The sequence below is a fragment of the Rhipicephalus microplus genome, chromosome 9, assembly GCF_043290135.1.
Source record: "Rhipicephalus microplus isolate Deutch F79 chromosome 9, USDA_Rmic, whole genome shotgun sequence".
NCBI classification, from domain to species: Eukaryota; Metazoa; Arthropoda; class Arachnida; order Ixodida; family Ixodidae; genus Rhipicephalus; species Rhipicephalus microplus.
This window is the reverse complement of record NC_134708.1, coordinates 90,968,292-90,990,912: the sequence shown is the minus strand read 5'-3', so window position 1 is coordinate 90,990,912 and position 22,621 is coordinate 90,968,292. Positions and strand designations below refer to the sequence as shown.

Sequence of the window (22,621 nt, the reverse complement as noted above, 5' to 3'; positions counted from 1 at the left end):
AACTATTTAGTGCTACAAAATCACACAATTTACAAAAGAAATCCACCACACTGGATACGTCCGTTTCATTCACTTTAGCGCAACTTCTCTTGCTACACCTAGTAGCCATAACGCTCTGGTTGTAATCTCTTTCTTTGTGATTGCACCCTGCGTTGTTGTGTGACTGCTCCTGGAGACTTGGCTGACTGCGTCGCAGCAGGCGACCCGTGCGCCTGCGCAGCCGAAGGAGACGTAGGTGCCTGCGCAGCCTAAAGAGACGTAGGTGCCTGCGCAGCGTACGCAGGCGTCGTGGGTGCCGGCGCAGCGTACGCAGGAGACGTGGGTGCCTGCGCAGCGTACGCAGGAGACATGGGTGCCTGCGCAGCCGAAAGAGAAGCAGCTCAAGTGCTGGTAGTTATCTCTGGGGTGAGGCCCCCACATGTGGGCAGAGATCCTCCTCCCCTAGCTGTACCGTTTCCTCCCTACGTGTAAAAAGCGACAGAGGCTCGTGGCACCTTTGATAACTTGGATGCATTGCTTGTTTTACCGTCAGCCAGGCGAAAAGAAGATTGCCCCTTCCTGCTAATCAATTCTCTTCGGTGGCTGAATTCTAGTTTAAATATAGTAGTCGGTTTCTTCACTCTGACGAAGTCACCAACGTCAACACTGGTTTCTCTTGCAGCCCTCCGAGCGTCCGTGTATCGTTTGCTGCTCTGTTGCTTTTGCTTCACCCGCTTACGTAAGCACCGGAGTTCCGAGTTAGAGTCATAAAAGAAGGTTACCGATGGATACCCGACGACATACAACCGAGTTCTTGGCAGCCGCCTATGTAGCAGAAGACCTAGAGCCCTTGCCATTGTAGCATGCGGTTAGCATCGGTTAACATCCAGGTACTCTATTACCGCCTGGCGCAAGGGTCGCTGCTCAAGAACCGCCACTTGAACGAAGCTTTTAATACTCTGTTAAAGCACTCCACTTGGCCATTTGCTTGTGGATAGTATACGAACGAATGTTTGACCTGGATGCCATGATCTTGAAGAAATACCTCCAACTCACGAGATGCAAACTGTGGACCGTTATCGAGAATAACCTCTTCTGGGTAGCCTTCGCGCGCGAACACAGCGACTAAGAAGCGTATTACTGTGCAGGTGGTCGTCTCGCTACAAAATTCAGACCTTCTCCTAAACAAGCATCCTCGTCGCCAATGTAGTGGTGGCGTGTGCCGCCGGTGAATGAATGACTAGAAAACTTGAGTGCCCATCGGATCAAAAGCCCCTTTTTTCTAACTTGCGCATGCTTATATACATAAACAATAATGGCGCCACCTGCGGCAGTGATTGTGGAACCGAAACCAAACAGACCAGTATATAACAATTTTTCCTCGTAAAACATATCTGCTCTCGTATAATTATTTACGTCGTATTAATTGCAACCTACTGTTTCAAACCAAATACCATGAAAAATTTACAAGTTAAATTACACTAATGCGTGCATAGTTGGAACTATCACGTACACAAAGCTGATTTGAAATTTTGTTTTTTTTTTGCATGGCAGAAACAACATATAAAAATAATGCTCTTATTGTTGAAGAAAATAAGCAGGTCAGCTTTGTGTACAAATTGTTATATATTACAATCCGCATAAAAGTGTGATCATGGTGCTAAAAATATACGTGGTTCATCCCATATAATGGAGCACTTCCACATATAAGGATCCACTTGATATGTTATATATGGTGTGGCCATGCCTTATTACGGTCGGATTTGACTCCTTATATGGGCCAATCGCGTCAAATATGGCGGTATATAACCCCATACATGAACTGACTCCGCCAGATATACATTCATATATAGTAAATGGAAGCCACATATGCTGACACATATGTTATATGTGGCCACATATGCTGATATATGCTTATATGTGACAACATACAACCTATGTGCACGGCCATGCGCTCGCGCGTTCACCCTAACAGAATACGGCACTTTTCATTTTGGGTGTATTCGGCTGTCCATCATCTCTTCGTAGCCGCTTGTCCGGCTAACGTTAATTATTTCTAGCGGAAGTTGGCCCATTTTCTGTGGCAAATCCGCGTTATGACGTGCATTGTTTTCTGATAAGCTGCGCAAAATTTCGAGGTACGTATCTATTGTGATGATGCTTGTTATATGATACGCCATACGAAATTGTGTGGCGCATACGTGTTAAGTGCGTCCACTTCTGCCTTATTCATTTAAAGGCCCCATGGATAGTAGGTGGTGCAATTCATAATTGCGATAGCTTTTTTTTTCGCTGCGTAAACAAGGATATATTTGTTAGACAGGTTTGCTCCTACAAGTGACCCAGAAAAGTTCAACAAACCTTTGTCTAATCTGTGTGCAATGTGACCCACCCGCAAATTGAGTGAGCACGCGCGAGTGACTACCGCAATCTGATAAAACTGAATCGCCGCACAATCTGACGTGGTGAGTACGCATGCGCGTCCTTTCATTTTTACGTCGATATGTTCTTACTCGCTTCAAGCGGACCAAATGATACCATGTAACGTTTTGCGCTAGGCGTCTCCTTATTCAAGCTCAATTCGATGGCGGCATGGTGGCGGGGAGAGTATGCGTCTAGCTAATCCTTTATATATTTATTTATTTATTTCTGCCAGTTTGCTTCGCATGCCGTAAGCAGGAGTGCGTTGTACAAAAAGCTTAAACAAACAAAAAAATTAGCAGCATATGCACGGAGTGAATAATGGGGATTGGGGCGAAGCATTCGTCCGTCCATTCGTTCTTGCTTCCGTCCTTCCATGCGTCCGTCTGCGTGACCGTCCATGCGTACATCCGCCCGTCCTTGCGTGCGTCTGCTCGTGCGTCCGTCCCTGCGTTCGTCCATGCATCCGCCCCTGTGTCCGTTCATGCGTCCATCCATGCATCTGTCTGGTTGTCCGTTCATCCATCTATTGAACGCTCCAAGTACCACCATCTCGCATCTTTTCATCATATATTCTCCACATAGAGGCACCGCCATCCAGCGGACATTCCAAGGACTAAATGAGAGGTGGCACACGCACACTTTCTTACGACTTGCACTTCGGGTCTAGTTCCCACCTTTAACCACCTCAAGTTCATGTTTTATACTAGTTCCCTGTATTCATGGTACTGAGGCCCAACGCTCGCTAAACCTATCTGAAACCAAAGAGGTTACGCCCAGCGAGTATAACGTACCAACCTTTTCCTGTCAGATAGTGCTCAATGTACATGCCAATGGCTCCTAATGGGAAATGAGAGACAGGAGCATTCGGCTTTTACTTTCTTACGGCTTGCGCTTCGTATCTATTTCCCATCTTTAACCACCTCGAGTTCATTCATGGTACTTACTAGTTCATTGTATTCATGGCACTGCTGCTCAACGCTCGCTAAACCTTTCTAAAACCAAGGACGTTACACCCAGCGAGTATGATGTAACAACTCTTTCTTGTCAGATTGTGCTCAATGTACATGCCAATGGCTGCTAATGAGAATCGCAGCATGCGCGTTATCTAAAAGCCGAATGCTCCTGTCTCTCATTCCCCATTAGCAGCCATTGGCATGTACATTGATCACTATTTTGTATTGTTCAAAAACGCAAAGAAGAAATCTCTCACCTGCACCACCTTGGAGGTCAAAATGTAATACTTGTTACACACTACAACGGCTATGAGAGACGAACAAGTTCCGTTATAAGGAGCTTTGCCTCTAAAAAGATAAAATCATTTACATAAGAGAGGTTATGTTTGAAAGCAAGTAGATTGCGTCTCCAATCATTTTACGAAAAAAAATCTTAATCCGCGTGTCATATAAGAACATGACAGCATACCACACTCATAGCGTGCTCGAGGTCGTTTCGCTGGCTCCACATATACTAAATTTCGTATCACGTGACGTGAATAGATGAAAAAAGTAAACAACACAATTAATCATGATAATCATGACACAGAAGCCATGTATGGCATCACTTATTCTCATCTCGTTGATTTGATTGATATTTGTGGTTTAACGTTCTAAAAGCACGATTTAAGTATGAGAAATGCCGTAGTGGAGGGCTCCGGAAATTTCGACCACCTGGGGTTCTTTAACGTGCACCCAAATCTGAGCACACGGGCCTACGAAAATTCCGCCTCTATCGGAAATGCAGCCGCCACTGCCGGGGTTCGACTGCCCGACCTGCTGGTTAGCGGACGAGTACCTTACCCACTAGGTCACCGCAGCGGGGCTACTTTAGCAACGAATGCAGTGTACATTGCCTAATACACGCAAATGATAAAATAATGTAAATACGCAAGGCAACGTTGGATTGGCGAGTGTGATCATACGGCACCAAAAAATGAGATTGGGTGTATTTAAATATTCGCTATATTGTGCTTATGAATCTGGGGTTTCTGCGCTAATACAAGGTGCACACCTGACCTTCGTTATGAACGCAAGAGTACTACGACGTAGTTTGCTTGGTGGCGGTTGTCCGGGAGAAATTGCGCTGAACGACTTTCAGGCAAAATTAGGCTCGAGAAAAGTTCACCGAAGAGAAGATTCAGTGCGGAGGTCTCGTAAGCGTGTTCTCATCGCGGGATGATACACCACATTTGATTTTTTTTCTAAAGAAAGCGATTCTGAATATTGACGAGACCATAACGCGCTTGGCTATTAGGTGTGCGTGTCAGGGAAGCGGAATGACACCACCGCTCAAAGACTGGTCTACAGGGAAAACTGATGTGCCTGTATTTTATCATACAAAGTTCACACAGTAACCTATGTTGATTGAGTCTACAATGACGTTTTTCTGACTGCACGTTAACTAGGCTAGAAACGGGACTTGTTGGTGTGCAATTCTACACAAAGCAAAAATGACTGCAGGAGAGCAAGAAAAAAACATATCACATATTCTTCAACGCAAGAGGCACGGTAGAGCTAGGGCTAGTGAAAATAGGCTAGAGACCAGTTCTGTTCAGTTGTCTTGCTGGTTGAGGAATCACTCTGAATCAGTCGAAACAAATTTATCCCTTCATGATGGCTATTTTAGTTGCCTAAAAACCATGAACAGCAATTGTTATGTGACTTGGGAACTACTACTGTCAGAAGCGACGTAAAAAAGGATAACACGAGTGAGCAAACCATTAACCGCCACAGCAATTTCGGTACTAGGCAATGCCTTCAGGAAAAATTGTTCCGCGTTAGAGTATTTCTGTTCGTTAAACATGTATGCCGTACCTACTGGATTAAAGGCCATTTTTCACCGCAAGACAGAATGTCCGGCTGCTAGATTGACGTCTCATCGGATACGATAGGAGCAAGATTTACTGCGTCATCTGACTATGATCTCTTCAGCAACGTGGAGAGAGGCTGCGTTGATATGCGTGAAATGTTTCTTCCTTTTTCGATGTCACTGACGGTGCGCGTTTTATTTGCACGACCTGATAAACACTGCAATGAACTTATGAGCAACATAGGTACACAAAATGCTAAAAAAAGAAGTGTACCTATGTGTACTTTCTAGCTATGAGTTGCAGCCTCCCTTAGCAAAAGCCTACTAATTTATTATTAGCGCAACCATAGTCGTCCTATGATCTTGTGCTCCTATGATTTACATAGCTTGTACTTGCTAATGCGCCATGGAAGGTAGGTGTTTTAATTAAAGTTTGCTAGAGTGTGCATATTTTGATTTATCATAAGGTACTGCATTCGCACGAAGCATCAAACTACACAAGACTATGAAAAGACAATTTTCAGCGTGGTTTATTTTGAGTTAGAGAGAAAATAAAACACTCAGGTGAAAATTTCAATACTCCTACGTCCTTTGCCTAAGCAGCTGCTGACAATGACGACTGTACACGGTGATAGGGCGTTGGTTTCCTAAGAAACGGTGAAAGAATGCTTTACAGGCAGGATGGGTTCTTGCTTGAATAGAAGCATTTCTCACACGGAGATCGTAGTAGACATCGTGCCCTAGAAAGAAAAAGGCAGAGTCAGAAGCCTCTTTGCAGAGTCATTGCCAAATTCCTATCCATCTATCTATCTATCCATATATATATATATATATATATATATATATATATATATATATATATATATATATATATATATATATATATATATATATATATATATATATATATATGTGTGTGTGTGTGTGTGTGTGTGTGTGTGTGTGTGTGTGTGTGTGTGTGAAAAGAAGCTGGTACACGTACGAGAAAGCAAGCAGTTTCTTTATGGATTTACGGTTACGGTTGGGCCGTGGCACGAACGCCATGTCATGGCCGATACGTAAATCGATAAAGGAGCTGCTTGCTTTCTCGTACGTGTACCAGCGTCTTTTCTTATACGTACCAGACCCACTTAACTTTTCCACTGAATAAATATATTGTCTGAAATGCGACTTAGATACATGAACAGCTTTCTATAGCTAAGCCATAGGGAACTCTCGCGCTAGTATTTAAGTGACCCGACAGGGCGTCTGCGTAAGTAGGTGTTTGGTGCGTAGCGACGCCACGGACCCGAGCCAACGAGGCAGTTTCGACTCCCTCCCACGCCTAGCCATGCGTGGCATTGCCGTGTCCGAGGAAAAGGGGATCCTGGGGTTTGAGTGGACGCCATGTGATTGGACCTTTAAGGCCCCACAACAGAAGCAACACACTCCTTTGGTCCCGGCTTCACGTAGACGACACCCCTGGGCTGACGCGCCCAGAGGAAATCGGCAGTCGCCTTTTCCTATCTCGCTCTCTCTACATCTTCATCTTCATCTCTCACTTTCTGTCTGTCCTGTCTTCTACTCTCTTCCGTTTATTTCCAGTTTTTAGGCGGCAAGGGTTAACTTTGTGTGGATTCCCAGTGTTAGCAATTCCATATTAGGTTATAGTAGCGCTGTACAGCTGGCGTCGACAGGACTTTAGGATTTACATTTTGTTTTGTGTTGACCATTGCTATTGTAAGAAAACACTGAATCACTGTACTTTAACATGATTGCTGAAAAAGATTGCTAAACAAACTGAAACTGAAACTGAAACAGACTTGCTCAGCATCTCCTGCCACGTCCCCTGGTTGGGCTCGGTGGTGGGCGGCTGGCACCGCTGCCGAACGTTATATTTTATTTATGGCAAATGCTTTATCTTCCCCTTCCTGATCGCTCTCTGAAAAGGTGGCGCACCGGTGACATGTTCATGCTCCATACACCAAAATGAACCTTCCCAATGTACCACGTTATTCATAGTCAGAACGAAAAGAAGACAATACGCGCAATTTCACCTTTTCGTGTGTCGATAACTCTCACCGAAGCAATAGGTCCAGGGCATAAGATAACAAAGATGGGAAGTGGCAATCTCCTTCTGGAGGTTCGTGACAAAGCTCAATACGACAAACTATCCAGAATTGTAACATTTGCAGACACTCCTGTTTCAGTGGGCTCACACAGGTCTATTAACACAGTCCGTGGGGTAATTTCTCATGATGATCTTATCAATATGAGTGAAAGCGAACCGTTAGAACGATCGCAAGACCAAAACGTTGCGAAGATACAGAGAATAATAATCAAGCGCGACAGCAAGCAGACCCCTACAAAACACGTAATAAGTACCTTAAGAACCAGTGACCTACCAATATCAATTGAAATCTGCTATTGTAAGCTCTGTGTGAGACCATACATTCCCAATCCTCGTCGAAGTTTCAAGTGTCAACGTTTCGAGCATGAATCGCAGAGTTGCAGATGGCGCGCCACTTGCGCAAAGTGTCCATCCATGCAACACATATCCGACAACTGCACCTCAGAAACAACTCATTGTTGGAACTGTGACGGAGATCACACTGCCTAATTGCGATCATACCCCACAAAAAAGAGAAATAAATAGTAGAACTTTAGGTCAATTTAATCTGTTATTCCAAGCAGCAAGTCAACGGTTCGCACTACACTACCAGTCTTTCCCCTCCTTCGCCGATGTGACGCGCCGGGGCGCCACACCACACGGTTCTGCACCCGTGAATGTCACACAGTGTGTGGTCGCGGCAGTGACACCAGCGTCCCCAGATGGAGCAGCCTGTACTGCTTCGCCATCTGACAAACAGGGTCGGCAGACTCCCGTGTCTGCTAGACCTCGGACCACTGCAAGCGCAGTTAGGTCCCACAGTTCTATGAACGTGCCTGCCACCACCTCACCATTTACCACCTCACAATAGGTGATGGATACAAGTCCCACTCCTCCGGCGCCTCAGACGCCGAAGGATAGGCGCAACTCCTTGGAGCGCGCCAAAAAAACGAATCACAGGGCCGCAAAAGGCCTTGTCATCTAACGCAACACTCTTGTACACACAGCACCACACAACATTAAAATGACAGAAATACTACAGTGGAACGTCAGAGGACTGCTGAGAAACCTCGACGATATCCAGGAACTTTTATAGAAATATGCACCTAAAGTGCTGTGCGTACAAGAGACACACGTGAAACCTAAACACAGCAACTTTTTACGTCATTACGTTATTTTTCGGAAGGACAGGAATGATGCCATTGTGCCATCCGGTGGTGTTGCCATTATAGTCAATCAAGGGATTACATGCACACAGCTACCACTACAAACATCCCTCGAGGTGGTGGCTGTTCGAGCAGCTGTTCTTTTGAATAAGCTCGTCACCAACTGCTCTCTCTACATACCTCCACAACACCGTCTTGAAAAGCATGAATTCGAGTCTCTCATAGACAAACTTTCAGAACACTACCTTGTCCTAGGGGACTTTGATGGACATGGTAGCCTCTAGGGTGACTCACTGCGATGCGAAAGGTCGCCTGACTGAACAGCTTTTTTTTCTCTTGAGGTGTGTGCCTTCTGAAATGGAAAGAGCCAACACATTACAATATCGCTAACAATACGTACTGAACAATAGACCTCAGCATAACATCCCCATCACTTCTGCCTCTACCTAAATGCGAATACAATAACAACCCATATGGTAGTGACCATTCTCATATTGCTATCAGCACATCAATAACAAATACATGTCCTGCACAGATTATCAATTGGCTCACCAACAAAGCTGATTGGGAAAAGTCTCAAAAAGTGACTCTACTAACTTGGACTGACATTTCGGTGTTGAGCATAGAGTGTTCTGTGTGCTACTTCACAGCTTTCTTTGTTGATGCAGCAATGAAATGTATTCCCTACACATGTGGACCATCAGGCAAGCTACGAGTCCCATGGTAAAATAGCGAGTGCCGTGACGTGCGAAAAGCAAAAAAACCAAATAAGGCATAGAATTTGCTTAGAGACTCGTCAACAGCCGATAATTTCGCTAACTTTAGGAACATCAAGTCGCAAGGAAGGAGAGTGCACCGACAGGCGAGAAGGGAAAGTTCGCACAAATATCTATCAGGGATTAACTAATACACCTGAATTGAGAATCTGGAACGTGGTTGGTAAGTTGCCTAGACGAAAAGCATATTCCCTTCCTCTAGTAAACACACAAGCGGAGAGTTTGGAAGAGCAGGCTAACACTCTCGGAACGCCCTTCGAACAGGTCTCCAGCTCATCAAACTATAGTGAAGCGTTCCAACGATACAAAACCAGAATATAAAAACAGAGACTAGAGCGCAAACCCACAACACATGAGGCATACATTGAACCTTTCTGTTCGGCCGAACTACAGGCCTCAGCTACCTCCTGCAATAAATCTACCCCAGGCCCGGACGGTGTGGCATATAAAATGTTACAACACCTGCCCACTGAAACCAAGAAAGCTCTTCTCTCTCTGTACAATGCGATATGGTCTTCCGGCAAGCTACTCTCAGCCTGGAAAGAAGCTATCGTTATCCGCATTCTAAAAGAAGGCAAGGACCCAGCCTCAGTTTCCAGCTACATTCCAATAGTGTTAACCAGCTGTCTTGGCAAGGTCTTTGAGAAAATCATTAACAGGCACCTGATGCACTTCTTTGAAATTAATGGCCTACTTGACCCATACCAGTGCCGGTTTTGAGAGGCTCGGTCCACAACTGACCAGCTTAGCCGTATCAACAAACGAATTTGTGACGCTTTTGTTCTTAGGCAATTTTAGAGGCGAAACTCTTTATAGCAACACCCATTCGTCCCTTGTAGCCGTTGTAGTATGTAACAAGCTTAATATTTTGACTTCCAAGGTAGCGCCGGTGTGAGATTTCTTCTGTGCGTTGTTGAACAATAAAACTAGAACTCAATGTACATGCCAATGGCTTCTAATATGGAATGAGAGACAGAAACACTCGGCTTTTAGTTAACGCGCACGCTGCGATCCCTATTAACAGCAATTGGCGTGCACAATGAGCCCTACCTGACAAGAAATAGTTGCTACGTTATACTCGCTGGGTGTAACCTCCATAGTTTAAGAAATATCTAGCGAGCGTTGAGTTGCAGTGCCATGAATACAATGAACTAGTATCCAGCATGAATGAACTCGAGGTGGTTAAAGGTGGGAAGTAGATACGAAGCGCAAGCCGTAAGAAAGTAAAAGACGAATTCTCCTGTCTCTCATTCCCCATTAGCAGCCATTGGCATGTACTTTGAACACTATCTGACAGGAAAAGGTTGCTACGTTATACTCGCTGGGTGTAACCTTCTTGGTTTTAGAAAGGTTTTGCGAGCGTTAGGCCGCAGTGCCATGAATACAGTGCACTACTACATACCATGAACTCGAGGTGGTTAAAGGTGGGAAGTAGACCCGAAGCGCAATCAATAAGTGTGTGTGTGCCACCTCTCGTTTAGTCCTTGGAATGTCCGCCGAATAGCGGTGGTTCTATATGGGAAATATATGATGAAAAGATGCGAGATGGTGGTACTTGGAGTGTTGAATTTACGGACGAATGGACACACAGACAGATGCATGGATGGACGCATAAATGAACGCACGGGCGGATGCATGGATGAACGCAGAGACGGACGCATGAGCAGACGCGCGCACGGACGGTCGGACGGATGCGTGGATTATCACGCAGACGGATGCATGGACGAACGGAAGGAAGAACGAATGTACGGACGAATGCTTCACCCCACTCTCCATCATTCACTCCATGGATATGCTGCCAATTTTTTTTCCTTTCTGTGTTCCTCGATATAGAAAAAGCATAAGACACTACATGGTGCTTTAGCATATTCAACACTTGTTACATTTAGGTGTGAAGGACAGAATGCTGACAATCATCCATAGCTACCTGTCCAACCATACTTTCCATGAACGAGATGGAACTGTCTTATCTCAAATATTTGCCCAAGAAACAGGAGTGCCACAAGGGGGTGTACTGCGCTGCACACTTTTCTTAGTTAAAATAAATCCCTTGCACTTGAATCTCCCACGTAATATTTTTACTGCATATATGTCGATGATGTACAGATTCGGTTCAAGTCGTGCAACATGTCAATGTGCCAACGTCAAGTTCAACTAGGGTTGAACAAAGTATCTCAAAGGACAGGTGAGAATGGCTTAATACTCAACGCTCAAAAGAGCACATGCGTCTTGTTGTGCCGAATAAGGGGCCTTCATTCTGTCCCCGACCCTGACCTGCATAGTTAACCTCTGTCAGTCAAGACCGAGCACAATTTTCTTGGACGTATATTAGACACAAAAGTAACCTTCTTCCTACACATCAAGTATTTAAAAGACAGGTGCTTAAAACAATAAATAGTTTGAAAGTGTTTTCAATTACTACGTGGGGCAGTGAAAAGAAATAACTGATGATATTTTATAAAAGCTTCGTACGCACACGCCTAGATCATGGTGTTTTATTCTATCAGTTTGCAACACCATCAGCCTTGAGGATTTTCAGCCCTGCCCACCATCTAGGCATTCGCCTGTCTACGGGTGCTTTTCGAACTAGCTCTGTGGAAAGCCTGTACGTGGATTCGAATGAATAATGGCTCCATCTACAGAAATGTTACCTGTCTATTTTGTACTTTCTGAAGGTTAGGGCAGATAAAAAACACTCTTTGATTTCACAATTATTGAATTTTCTTGGTCTGGCTTGTTCGAGAACCGTCCTTCGTTGAGGCAGGCCTACTCGCTCCATGTGGGGCCTGGCTGAAGAAACAGGCGTACCTCTTTTCGAACACATTTTGACGGTTCCTGCAGCTTATCTGCCACTGTGGCAATGACAGCTTATAGACTGTGATGTTTTTTTTTGTTAAAGTCACAAAGCACGCAGAACTTGCACACATACATACATACGTCTTAGAACTACAACATAAATACACATGCCCTGAGTTCTTTACCGATGCCTCAAAGTCGAACACTTCTGTGTCATATGCAGTGGTAGGCCAATCCTTTTCCGAGGGCGGCGTTCTTCATCCTAATGCAAGCATTCTCACAGGAGAAGCTTACGCAATACTACCAGTCGAGAAACACATCAAACAGATCAAATTAGAAAATGGGGTAATATACACATATTCCTCAAGTGTGGTTAAAGCATTGAAAACCTCTAAAAACACAAGAATCCTTTTCTGGTGTCACTTTGCTCCTGTACACATTGTACACATCAAAACAACATGTCGTTGTCTGCTGGGTGCCATGGCACCGTGAGAATCAAGGGAACGTTTTGGTCGACAAGCTGGCTGCTTCCACCAACGACACTTTTTCCACTGCATGAACACCAATCTCTTCACTTGACTTCAAACCTTTTCTAAAACGAAAGCTGAGGGGATGTTGGCAGAGCACGTGGGATAGGCACAAAGATAATAAACTTCATTCTATAAGCCGCAACCTGGTAATTGGCCGCAACTATCAAAATCACGACACACAGAAATAACTTAAACAAGACATTGAACAAAACATAGACTCTACATAGTCATATCTAATAAATACCAGCGATCTACCGCATTGTGAAAGATGTGGAGAACTACTTATTGTTCTCCACATTCTCGTCCAGTGCAATGAGCTAAATGTTCTAAGAAGAAAGCACTTTTTACTACCTTACCAACAGCAGCTCCGACTACACCCTGCGATGCCCATCGGTAGGGATCCGCTTTTTAAACTGCAATCACTTTTCACGTTTTTAAAGGTGTTCATAGCTTTCACACCATAGTTCGAGGTTATCTGTAGCACGACCACTGTACCGTGGTCGTGGCGGCAGTGACTACACTTCCATAATGGTTTTATTATCATGAAATTCTACCATCCAATTTCACTGCACATATTTGATGCTACTGTCATGATTTTATTACTTCCAGGTTTTTACCCGCGTTAGCGCGAGGAATTTTAAGGTCCCTTTACAGCAACGCATCATAATACTTTTCTTATCTCTAGTCTATTGAAATGGCGCTCTTTGACCATCAACGGGCCCTTGCGTCATTAAAAACCACTCATGATCATTTAGTATTAAAGTGAGCTGCAGCGCAAAGCGCCTCAGCGAGCATGAAAATAACGGGTAGTACGTTGACTTCCGAATGTTTCTAGTTTCAGACTTTTTTGGCTTCGCGTGGCGTAGAACTACATTTTCACGAGATGATAATCAATACATATTCAGCAGTCCCACTTCACCACCTTAAACTTTTAGGCTAACTAATTCTCATCGGGTAAAGAAGTTCAATATGCTTTGTACTTTCATTCACAACAAAACTGTAAGGCCTGGCGTCGCAGGTAAGTGGGGTGAGTCTTCTTTGTCCCAAAACTGTGCGCTTTTCAAGTAGCCAATTTTTCGGAAACGAGAACTCGACATAAGGGCGCCCATCCTAGTAGGAGAAACGGGTTTGGGGGGTTGGCCGTGAGGAGAACGGGGAGGGGCAATCTAGCAGTTAAAACCTGGCTCCTTACTCCTCACGGACGTATGGTCGTGGCAAACAGTGCACTGCACTATCGGCTCTCTCGAGGCAACATGCGATTGTCATAATGGTCACAAGCCTTTAAATTTGTACATAAGTTGCTGTACATAGAGTCGAGTTGTTGCAACGTATTGAGGGGCGCTGGTCTCCATCCTTGACAAGCAGCAGCAGCCACGACAAGACATGACGGACACCATGCCACCAACCTTACACTCCCTTCTGTAGCAACAGCAGCTACGCAGCTGAGAGAGCTTTGCTGTTGAGAACAGTGGGAGTGATTAAAAGGTTGAGTTTTACTGGCGCAGTCAGACAAGATCGAGACGACGACGACAAGGAATACTCTGCATACCGAAAATTTCGACGTGCTGCGGAAGACACGCCAGACAAAAGCCAAGACATCGGCTAGTGCAACAAAGAAGCAAGCCACCGAGCTGAGAAGGCTGTGGCGTGGCAGCCATCGACCCTGGGAAGTCAGCAGTTCAGCAGCTTTCAGCCGAATTGATCGGTCGGGCGACAATCAAGGCGACATCGGGTGATGTCGAGCGTCTGACGGCGGGCAAAGCAAAAGAGCAGCGAGCAGCAGCTTCACAATTGGTGAGTCCTTTGGTGTCTTACATTTCAGAGATTCCGCTGCCTTTTTTAGTTTTATGGCATTCTAGGGACAGGAGGTTTGCCCGCCTAAACCCGGACAGGTGAGCGTAGGCCATGAGTCGTCAGTTGTGAGACGAGAGCGACGTGGTGAACCAGGAAGAGTTTAGCACGTGGGAGAGCCAGGGAAATGACCGTTTCGGAAATCTCACGCTGGAGCGTAGACTGTAAGGATTGCGGTCAGAGATGGAGAGGCTGCCGCAGAGATTGGACGGAAGCTTTCTGTGAGGTGGACGTGAGTTCGGCAGGCAAGACCCATGTAGCGAACTGAGACGCTACTAGAACGTTCTCAAAGGGGTGTTACCAAAATTTCCAACAGAGGCTGAAGCACCAGTGTGGTTTGAGTCCGTGGAGAGTGCCCTAGAAGCGTAGGAGGTTCTGCAGGAATTTAGGAGACGTTTGGTTTTTTCATTGGTAGCGGAGAGAGTCACATTTTCGTTCATGCGGCTAATCTAAGCCCAAGACAGCATAAATATTAGGAGTTGATCGAGCAAACAGTGCTTGATGAACTCAAACTTTTGACAAAAGAAAAAGTAAAAAAAATTCTTCTTGTCAGGGAAGCGTGCGAAAGAAATGTGGATACATTTTTGGACACATTTAGAGAGCTACCTCAATTTTAACTTTGAGGCAAGAAAGGTGTCGGCATTCGAGGGCCTGGTTAAGCATTTGGTTGCTGACCAATTGAAGAATAATTTGCCGGACGAGGCCGTGCCGTGTTTGACACTTCAAAAAGGGAGAAAGTGGATGAGTGCCCCAGGGATTACCGTGTTGCGGTGAACGTTTAAAAAAGCGCAGAGAGTGAACAGCGCTGCGAGACAGGCGAAGCAAAAGGTGGTGGAGTCGCAAAGTGCGAGCAGTCCTGCGTCCGCGAACGAGACAGTGAAGGGCGGCGGCGGCGGCAAAAGCCGGAGAGTGCAAGGAAAAGCTTAGTGCTGAGCGTGCTACAGTTGCGGTAGCAAAGGGAACCAGAAAAAGGAATTGTTCACACCGACCGGAGCAGTGAACATCACACGGCTCGGAAGTGAGGAGCGAGAGCTTAGAGGCGCATTTTTCGATGGGAGAGCCGGTAATAGCGCACAGTGGCCTTATCACCGTGTCACTCGACTGTAAGTATAGGCAGATCGAAGTGGTTTAGGACATGGGGGCGGAGATCTCCGTGTTGCGGGCGAGTACAATCCCACCGGAAATTCTGAAGCCGCAAGGCACTATTTACATAACATCTGCGTTCGGTGATACAGTTAAGGTGAAGCTCGAAGTGGTCCGTTGACAATGTCTATTGAAAGCAGCGTTACCTATGGCCTAAAGGACACGGTTCCTGTGCTTCGCGCGTTAACGAACCGGCTGACAGCACAAGCGGATTGCCTGCTGTCCGAAAAAGCGTTGAAATCACTTAAAGAATTATGCGCTTGCGAGAGAATATTGACAGAAGGGGAGGAGACAGTCGGCACAGAGGTGACGCTGACGTGTGGCCCGGTGATCACGTGCGAAGTGAGACAGTTAAAAGCTGAGAGTCCTGAAAGCTACAGGGAAGCGGCGACTTTAGAGGGTATGAATAAATATGTTGTCGTGAGCAGCGGGGATGACGACAGTCCTTAGAGCAGTCGCGCGTCACCCGATGGAGCACAAGCGGTGGGCAAGAAAGATACCGGCGCGCCCGAGGAATGCCGCGAAAAGAACCATGCCGAGGTAAAACCCTAGACAGCCGATGAGGGCGCGGAAAGCATTGTTGAGCGACACCGCGACTGTTAGCTCGTGGCGCGGAGGACGGCGGAGCCTCCAGGTATGGTGCACGCGAGGGAATTGCGACTTTGTGACCTAAAAGCTGAGTCAGTTGGCGTAGTGTTAGAGCAAGGCATACAACTTAACGAGGCTGAATATGAACCAACCTCGGCCGACAGCAACGTGTGCTGCGTATACTTGCCCGGTTTCTGATCGGTCGGCCGATGCCAGAAACTGAGACCGCGACCAAGTCCCTCAGAACTTTAGTAAGCATGAGGTGCTGTTTGGCGGCCAACCTAACGTGACTTTGGTGCGGCAACCAGAAGTTCTAGGAGGAGAAACATTAACCCGAAAGAGCTCGAATCCACGTTGAAGCGTCAAGAGGGAAGTCGGAAGACTTCTCGAGTGGGATCAGTGTTGTGTGGTGTGTAATCTTGAGAGTTGCTTAGAGCGTGTTGCAGGTTCTCTTTGGTGGGCGCCTGGCGGTAAGGAGCTTGCAGTAGTCATGGGGTTGAATTTTTCAACCACAGAGACGGAGTTATTAGACTTTCAGGGATCTCGCGGACACTACCTAAGCTGGCTTATGTACACAGACGTAGCGGGGCCGATTTCTCAGCTCTGATTTCTGAGGGGGCGAACGATATTGCGTGGCGGTGCCACACTGTGTGAGGCAGTGTCATTGATAAGAGTATATCCCAAAAAGTTGTATTGGCTCGTCGTAAACTTGTCCGTAGCTGCCTCTGAGGTCTACCTATCGCGGCATGCGAAGAGGGACATTCAGGCGTCATTCACGTTTGCACGACACGGGCTTTCTTCAACTCAATGCCGCGAGTCCTTGTCAGTCAGCTGTTATTCGAAAGTGGTCAACTTCTGGCTCTTCAGCGCACTGATTACCACGGTTTTTGGCCGCCACCCAATGTTGTGCCGACGCGTCCACACAGTTGAGGTCTCCTAAAGGTCGCTCGGGCAATGGCAGCGGAGCCCCGGTGGCCGTTGAGACTTTAGAGAACTAGGCACGTGGTGGACCCTTCTTTAATAAAAAGTGACGTGTGCGCGAAGACAGAGACGTCATATGTTGGAATAGGGGTGTCTCAATGAAGTGTAGTTTAAAGGCGACAGTCTTTCTTGGAGACATTCAACGCAAAGGTTTTGGTCTGTCTGTCTGTCTGTCTGTCTGTCTGTCTGTCTGTCTGTCTGTCTGTCTGTCTGTCTGTCTGTCTGTCTGTCTGTCTGTCTGTCTGTACAATTGTGTAATCGTCTACGCTTACCGGCTTCGGGTATTTGAAATGTCTGACCCCATCCGCAGCGACCACCAATCTTGCTCAAGGCTGAGCGTTCATGCTTGTGCAATTGGCAATGCAAAAGCAGTTATTCAGCATGTCTGGGGCACCATAACAGCACGCAAATATTCTGCATATGAATCTCTTACTATAAAACGCACACATAAGTAATTTTAAGGAATGTAGTGCTTTTCACGCTGCGCTTACCATGCAACGCTTGCACGGAACGGGGAGCGTTTCCAACGCTTTGCTAAGAAGAGATGGTGATGGTACCTACGCCTTGCCTCGCGTTCTACACCTTATCACCTCTGAGACGGGCGCGCATAGAACGCGCTTTGTTTTCCAAAAGAAAGTGCCAGATGGCGCTCATGTATCACGTAAGACGTAACTTGATGCGCTCGTTCGCTTCCGCTGCACGCACGAGTCACTCTAACGCAGCTCATCCGGAATATCATTCACAAATTTTCTTGCGCAGAACATCAAACAAATGTTTTGTTAATACTGTCCACACGCAAGACTATCGTCTTTCGACGATATTTGCACATTACATGCAGATACGGGCCAGTTTTTTTTCTTGTGTGTGTGCGTAGGCATGCAGGGGCTATGGTATTATTTTCTTTGTTACACTGAAACAGCATCATGTGTGAAAGAGTGTGTGTTTCCGGGAAGTGTTTCTGTGTTTGGTGCTTATGATTGCCTGCTTTATCGATTGCACTTGGGCATGCCGTCAGTGACCTCGTGTCGTTTTCTTTTTTGTTTGCGTTGTGGCGGCGCCCGTTGGGTGGGTCCTTGAGGTTTAGGCAGAGAGAATACTTCACGTGTTGCCGAAACGCCTCTGATGTTCAGGGAACTGCGAAGTGCGGCTGCAGGGTTTGGAGAAGTTCGGCGCCATCCATTTATGTTGTTGTTGTTGTTCATGCAGCTGCATTCGAGCGCTTGCCCGAATCTTGGGGAGGGCATGTAGGGTCTGGCGTCGCAGGCAAGAGGGGCGAGTATTCTTTGTCTCAAACTTGTGAAATTTCCAACGAGCCGAATCTCGGTAAACGAATATCTCCACATAAGGACACCCGTTCTAGCAAGAAAAATGGGTGTAGCAATAGAACCCCATGCCCCTCACAGGTATTCGTGACCATTTGATGGGGGGAGGCCGCTGTCGGTTATGCTTTTAACGACCAGCGAGGCGACCTTCAGCCAGCGGGGTGCTGGCATGTGACGTGGAGACGTTCGGTATGTTGACACCTATACATCTTGATTAGAATTCCCGAAGCGGCTGCCACGCAGGACAGCGTTCACCCTCTGGAAGTAATGGCATGAGCCCGTTAGTGAACCAGCCGCACCCGGGTAGCAAGATCAGGGAAACTGAGTGGTGCCACAATCGTGTGCGTTAGCACAGTTCGTGGAACGTCTTTGGTAGGCCGTCCTGCAGCTCTCTTTCTCGTACCGGGAGCACAAATGTTTGAATAGGAGAGCGAGATGAGAGGACGATAACAAGTATGTTTAGCCTGTCCAAAAAACGGAGTGAATTGCATTGGTTGGCCGTAAGGAGAATGGGCAGGGGCCACCTAGTGGATAAATCTTGGCTTCTAAGTCCTCACGGGCGTATGGTAGCAGTGAGCAGTGCTATGCACTAGCGGTTTTGCCGAGGCAACATGCAACGGATCCAACAGTGAAGAGCCTTGTATATTTGTACATACATTTCTGCACATAAAGTCGACTTGTTGCAACTTGTCGAGAGGCACTCGTCCCCATCCTTGACAAACAACAGTCATGACAATAAAAAACAGCCACCATGCAACCAGCCTTCCACTCCCTACTGTAACAACATCAGCTACGCAGCTGAGAGAGCTCTGGTCTAGAGAACAGAGGAAGTGGATAGAGGGTTGAGTTTTACTAAAACCATAACACTACAATAAACAAAGCCATAAGTGCGTTTCAATCCTGAAAGTATGAATACTAGACAACTCTATGCAGTACCGATTGATTTGTTGGGTTTAACGTCCCAAAAATACGATATGATTATATAAGACGCCGAAGTGGAGGGCTCCGGAAATTTTGACCACCGTTGGTTCTTTAACGTGCAGCCAAATCTGAGCACATGGGCCTACAACATTTCCGCCTCCATCAGAAATGCAGCCACTGCATCCGGGATTCGATCCCGCGACCTGCGGGTGAGCAGCCGAGTACCTTAGCCACTGGACCACCGCGGCGGGGCAGTCTATACACTACAAGTCAACAGATAATTTAGAAAAATTCTATGGACATAATGCGCATATGCTGGCTCAGCCGCTGTACATTCTTTACATTGTTCTCTTTTTCCCGGCAGCTTCTAGTGCGCCTAACTACTTGGTCAAGCTCGGCTGCAACTGTTAACGCGTGAACTACGAATAATCCGGAGAAATAATCTGCTTGCATCATGTTGAACGGCCCCTGTGTTATTGTGGCTTGTGTTGAATCTTTACCCTTGATGACTGTGGCATTCCACACTGACTCTGTCGTGGTGTTCGAAGAACTGGGCCTCACTGTCACGTTGCATGAAAAGCGGTTTCATTTCCATCTGGTGGTTTCATTTTTCTATCACGTGCCTTCTTTTGCGGGGAGGTGGAGTTGGCTGACGCATAAAGCCATGCTAAGAGAAGGCGACGACAGAGAATTGTGCTCCAACAGAATGAAAGAAAGTATGTGTATGAGCCACGGTACCCAATTTCACCACCATGTCTGCCTAAATATATATATATATATATATATATATATATATATATATAGCGGAGAGTGTATGCTTAAGGGCTCATTTTATGTGTTTTGATACTATATAATGATACCTAACAGACAATAACGCCAAGGAAAGTATAGGTAAGGAAGGTTATTACACCGAATTGTAAGGTAAATGTGAAAAAAGAAAAGTGGGTCAAAAAGTCAAAAGATAACTTGCCGTGCGCAGGAACCGAACATGCGACCTTAGACTAACGCGTATAATACTCTACCTATGATTTACCACGGCGGCACCGTGGGCAGGGACCACCGTTGTATATAAATATATATATATATATATTGCGAGCATTATTCGTTTCATGCAGTTGAGCTTTTCTTATGTAAATACCTGTCTTCATCGCTTAGGCCTGAGCAGAGGGATCCGGCTATTGTGCGAATAAAGAAGTCTTGCGGCATAACCGTCGTCTCACGTGCAGTAGATTTTGCTGATCGGTCGAAGAGTCCTGTTCTTTCTAGGTTCCTTCACTAATTCTGCTCCAATGTATCCCTGGAGCTCTATTTCGGTCGCCGCTTACACTAATGCTTTCAGAAACACCTAGATGCGAGCCCTCTACTGATAACGCTGTCCACTTAATACATCTGTCCCTACAGGGCCGATTGCTTCTTGCCGTGCTGGTTAGCGCGTGACTCCAGCTGCTGAGACATCGCCAGCGTTTGCTGCGTGACCCCACCAGGCCACCACTATCATCAACGCCACCGTTGACTGTTCATTTTCATAAACATTATAGCTGGACAACTTGCAGGACATGTTTTAGTTTGTCATGTTAGACTCGGTGTGTGTACATTGCAACTTCATCTTGTTTTTCTCTTAATTATGCCTAATGTTTCTACTTTTTTTTCTTACTTTAAACGGCTTCGTCAATTCTTAGCTCTCAGGCTTGGTCTCCGAACAACAATTTACTCAACCGTAAACCTGCACCACAAATTGGCAACCGCTACGACAGGACGAAGCCGTTAGTGGTAGCAGTAGGCGTGTTAAGAATGGCAAGCACACGAGATCTAGTGGCTTTGGCCGAGCGCATGGGGCTCGAAGGCGAAGAGTTGAGGGTTTGCTTAGATGAGCAGGAAGCACGGGGAGGAGATGAATGAGCTGCAGGACGCGAGGCAAGAGAGGAGCTGCTAGAACTAAAGCTGCTAAAACCACCCTATGATTATGAGAGACGCCGTAGTGGAGGGCTCCGGGAATTTTGACCACCTGGGGTTCTTTAACGTGCACCCAAATCTGAGCACGCGGGCCTACAACAATTGTTTTGAAGGCACTGATTATACAATGACCCGGTCGAGACCTAAGCTGAAAATTGCCAGAAATGTACCATGTCACCTTTCATTCCTTCAGGTCACCAAGGGCCTCTAAAAATTGCCAGTTTTGCGAAACGTAGCCAGTCATCAGTGGCAACTCTCATCACCCACTCGGATCACTGTTACTTTAGTAACAGGGCGTGTAAAGCTCTCGTGCCTTACTACAACTCTACGTATGACACAACAACAGTCCCAGTACATCTAAGTAGTGGTAATACTGAAGCCCGGCAAGTGCTCTTACGAGCTTTATTCGTGAAGGCTGGTTGCCCTCGCCAGTTGTGGGAGAAATGTAATAAAACACGTGCTCCACTCCGGACAATACTAGCAAGCTCTTAGAGAATAAATCCATCTTACCAAACTTTCTCAATGGTTTCCGTATAAGTTGACCCTCAATAGATGGCGTCTTAGACGTAGTTTTGTCTGTATAGAAAGAAAAACAGCGTCGAAGAATAGTGGGCGCAATCATCTTATACATAACACGGGCCTGAGATAACCTTCGTTATGAAGCAATCCTTGATGCAGTTGAAAACAGAGGTGTACGAGAACGTCCTCATGCGTGGATAGTCTATTATCGTTGCGGATGTACTATATATATGTGGAGCATGACGATGATATGGGTCACACAGCGTAAGCCTTGTAGTTTCACAAGGGGCGGACCTCAGCCCTATAGTCTTCATCATCACGCTCATTTGTTTTCTAGCTGAGCTCTCTAATGTTGTCAAAATCAATGCCTACCCGGGCAATTTCTGCACATGGGCATCTGAAGCGACGCGTCTTGAACTGATAGCAATACTGTAACTTGTGACATCAGCAACCACGAAGTAACTGTGCCATCAAAGCCAGCAGTGTTTAATTGAGCGTTGCATTGTCATTCACAAAGGAATCAATCGCGCAGTACCGGACCATCGCTGATGGAGCAGTGATTCTTGTTGTCATGCGCTACCAGCGCCTTAGCGTCGTGATATACCGCAGCCTATCTGGGGCGAATCATGTCGGTGCGCTACATACCAACGTCGCTAGTTCTTCGAGTTGCAGCAGGGAGTTCCTCTTAGAAGAGCCACCTGCAGTTACACCAGACATTCTTCTTTCATATTGAAGGTACAGCGCACCCGTGCTTTCGAGTACTCGTCTAACATGCATT

General features: G+C 46.2%; 2 protein-coding genes across 11 annotated transcripts in view; one reads left to right on the top strand and one right to left on the bottom strand.

The window, feature by feature from the left end:
• Positions 1-22,621, top strand: part of LOC142771998 (uncharacterized) — a 371,379-nt gene that overhangs the window by 192,509 nt on the left and 156,249 nt on the right. The gene's annotated exons all lie outside the window — the stretch shown is intronic.
• Positions 5,721-22,621, bottom strand: part of LOC119165552 (uncharacterized) — a 137,691-nt gene continuing 120,790 nt past the window's right edge. For 2 of the 3 annotated variants that reach the window (XM_075874070.1, XM_075874068.1), the window contains exon 9: positions 5,721-5,948. Coding sequence is in view for 2 of the 3 variants with exons in the window: in XM_075874068.1 (XP_075730183.1) it covers positions 5,791-5,948 (158 nt within the window). In the remaining variant the exon portion in view is untranslated. Of the gene's footprint in view, positions 5,949-6,206; positions 21,901-22,621 lie in introns of those variants that run through there. The other variant, XM_075874067.1, reaches the window with a different exon arrangement.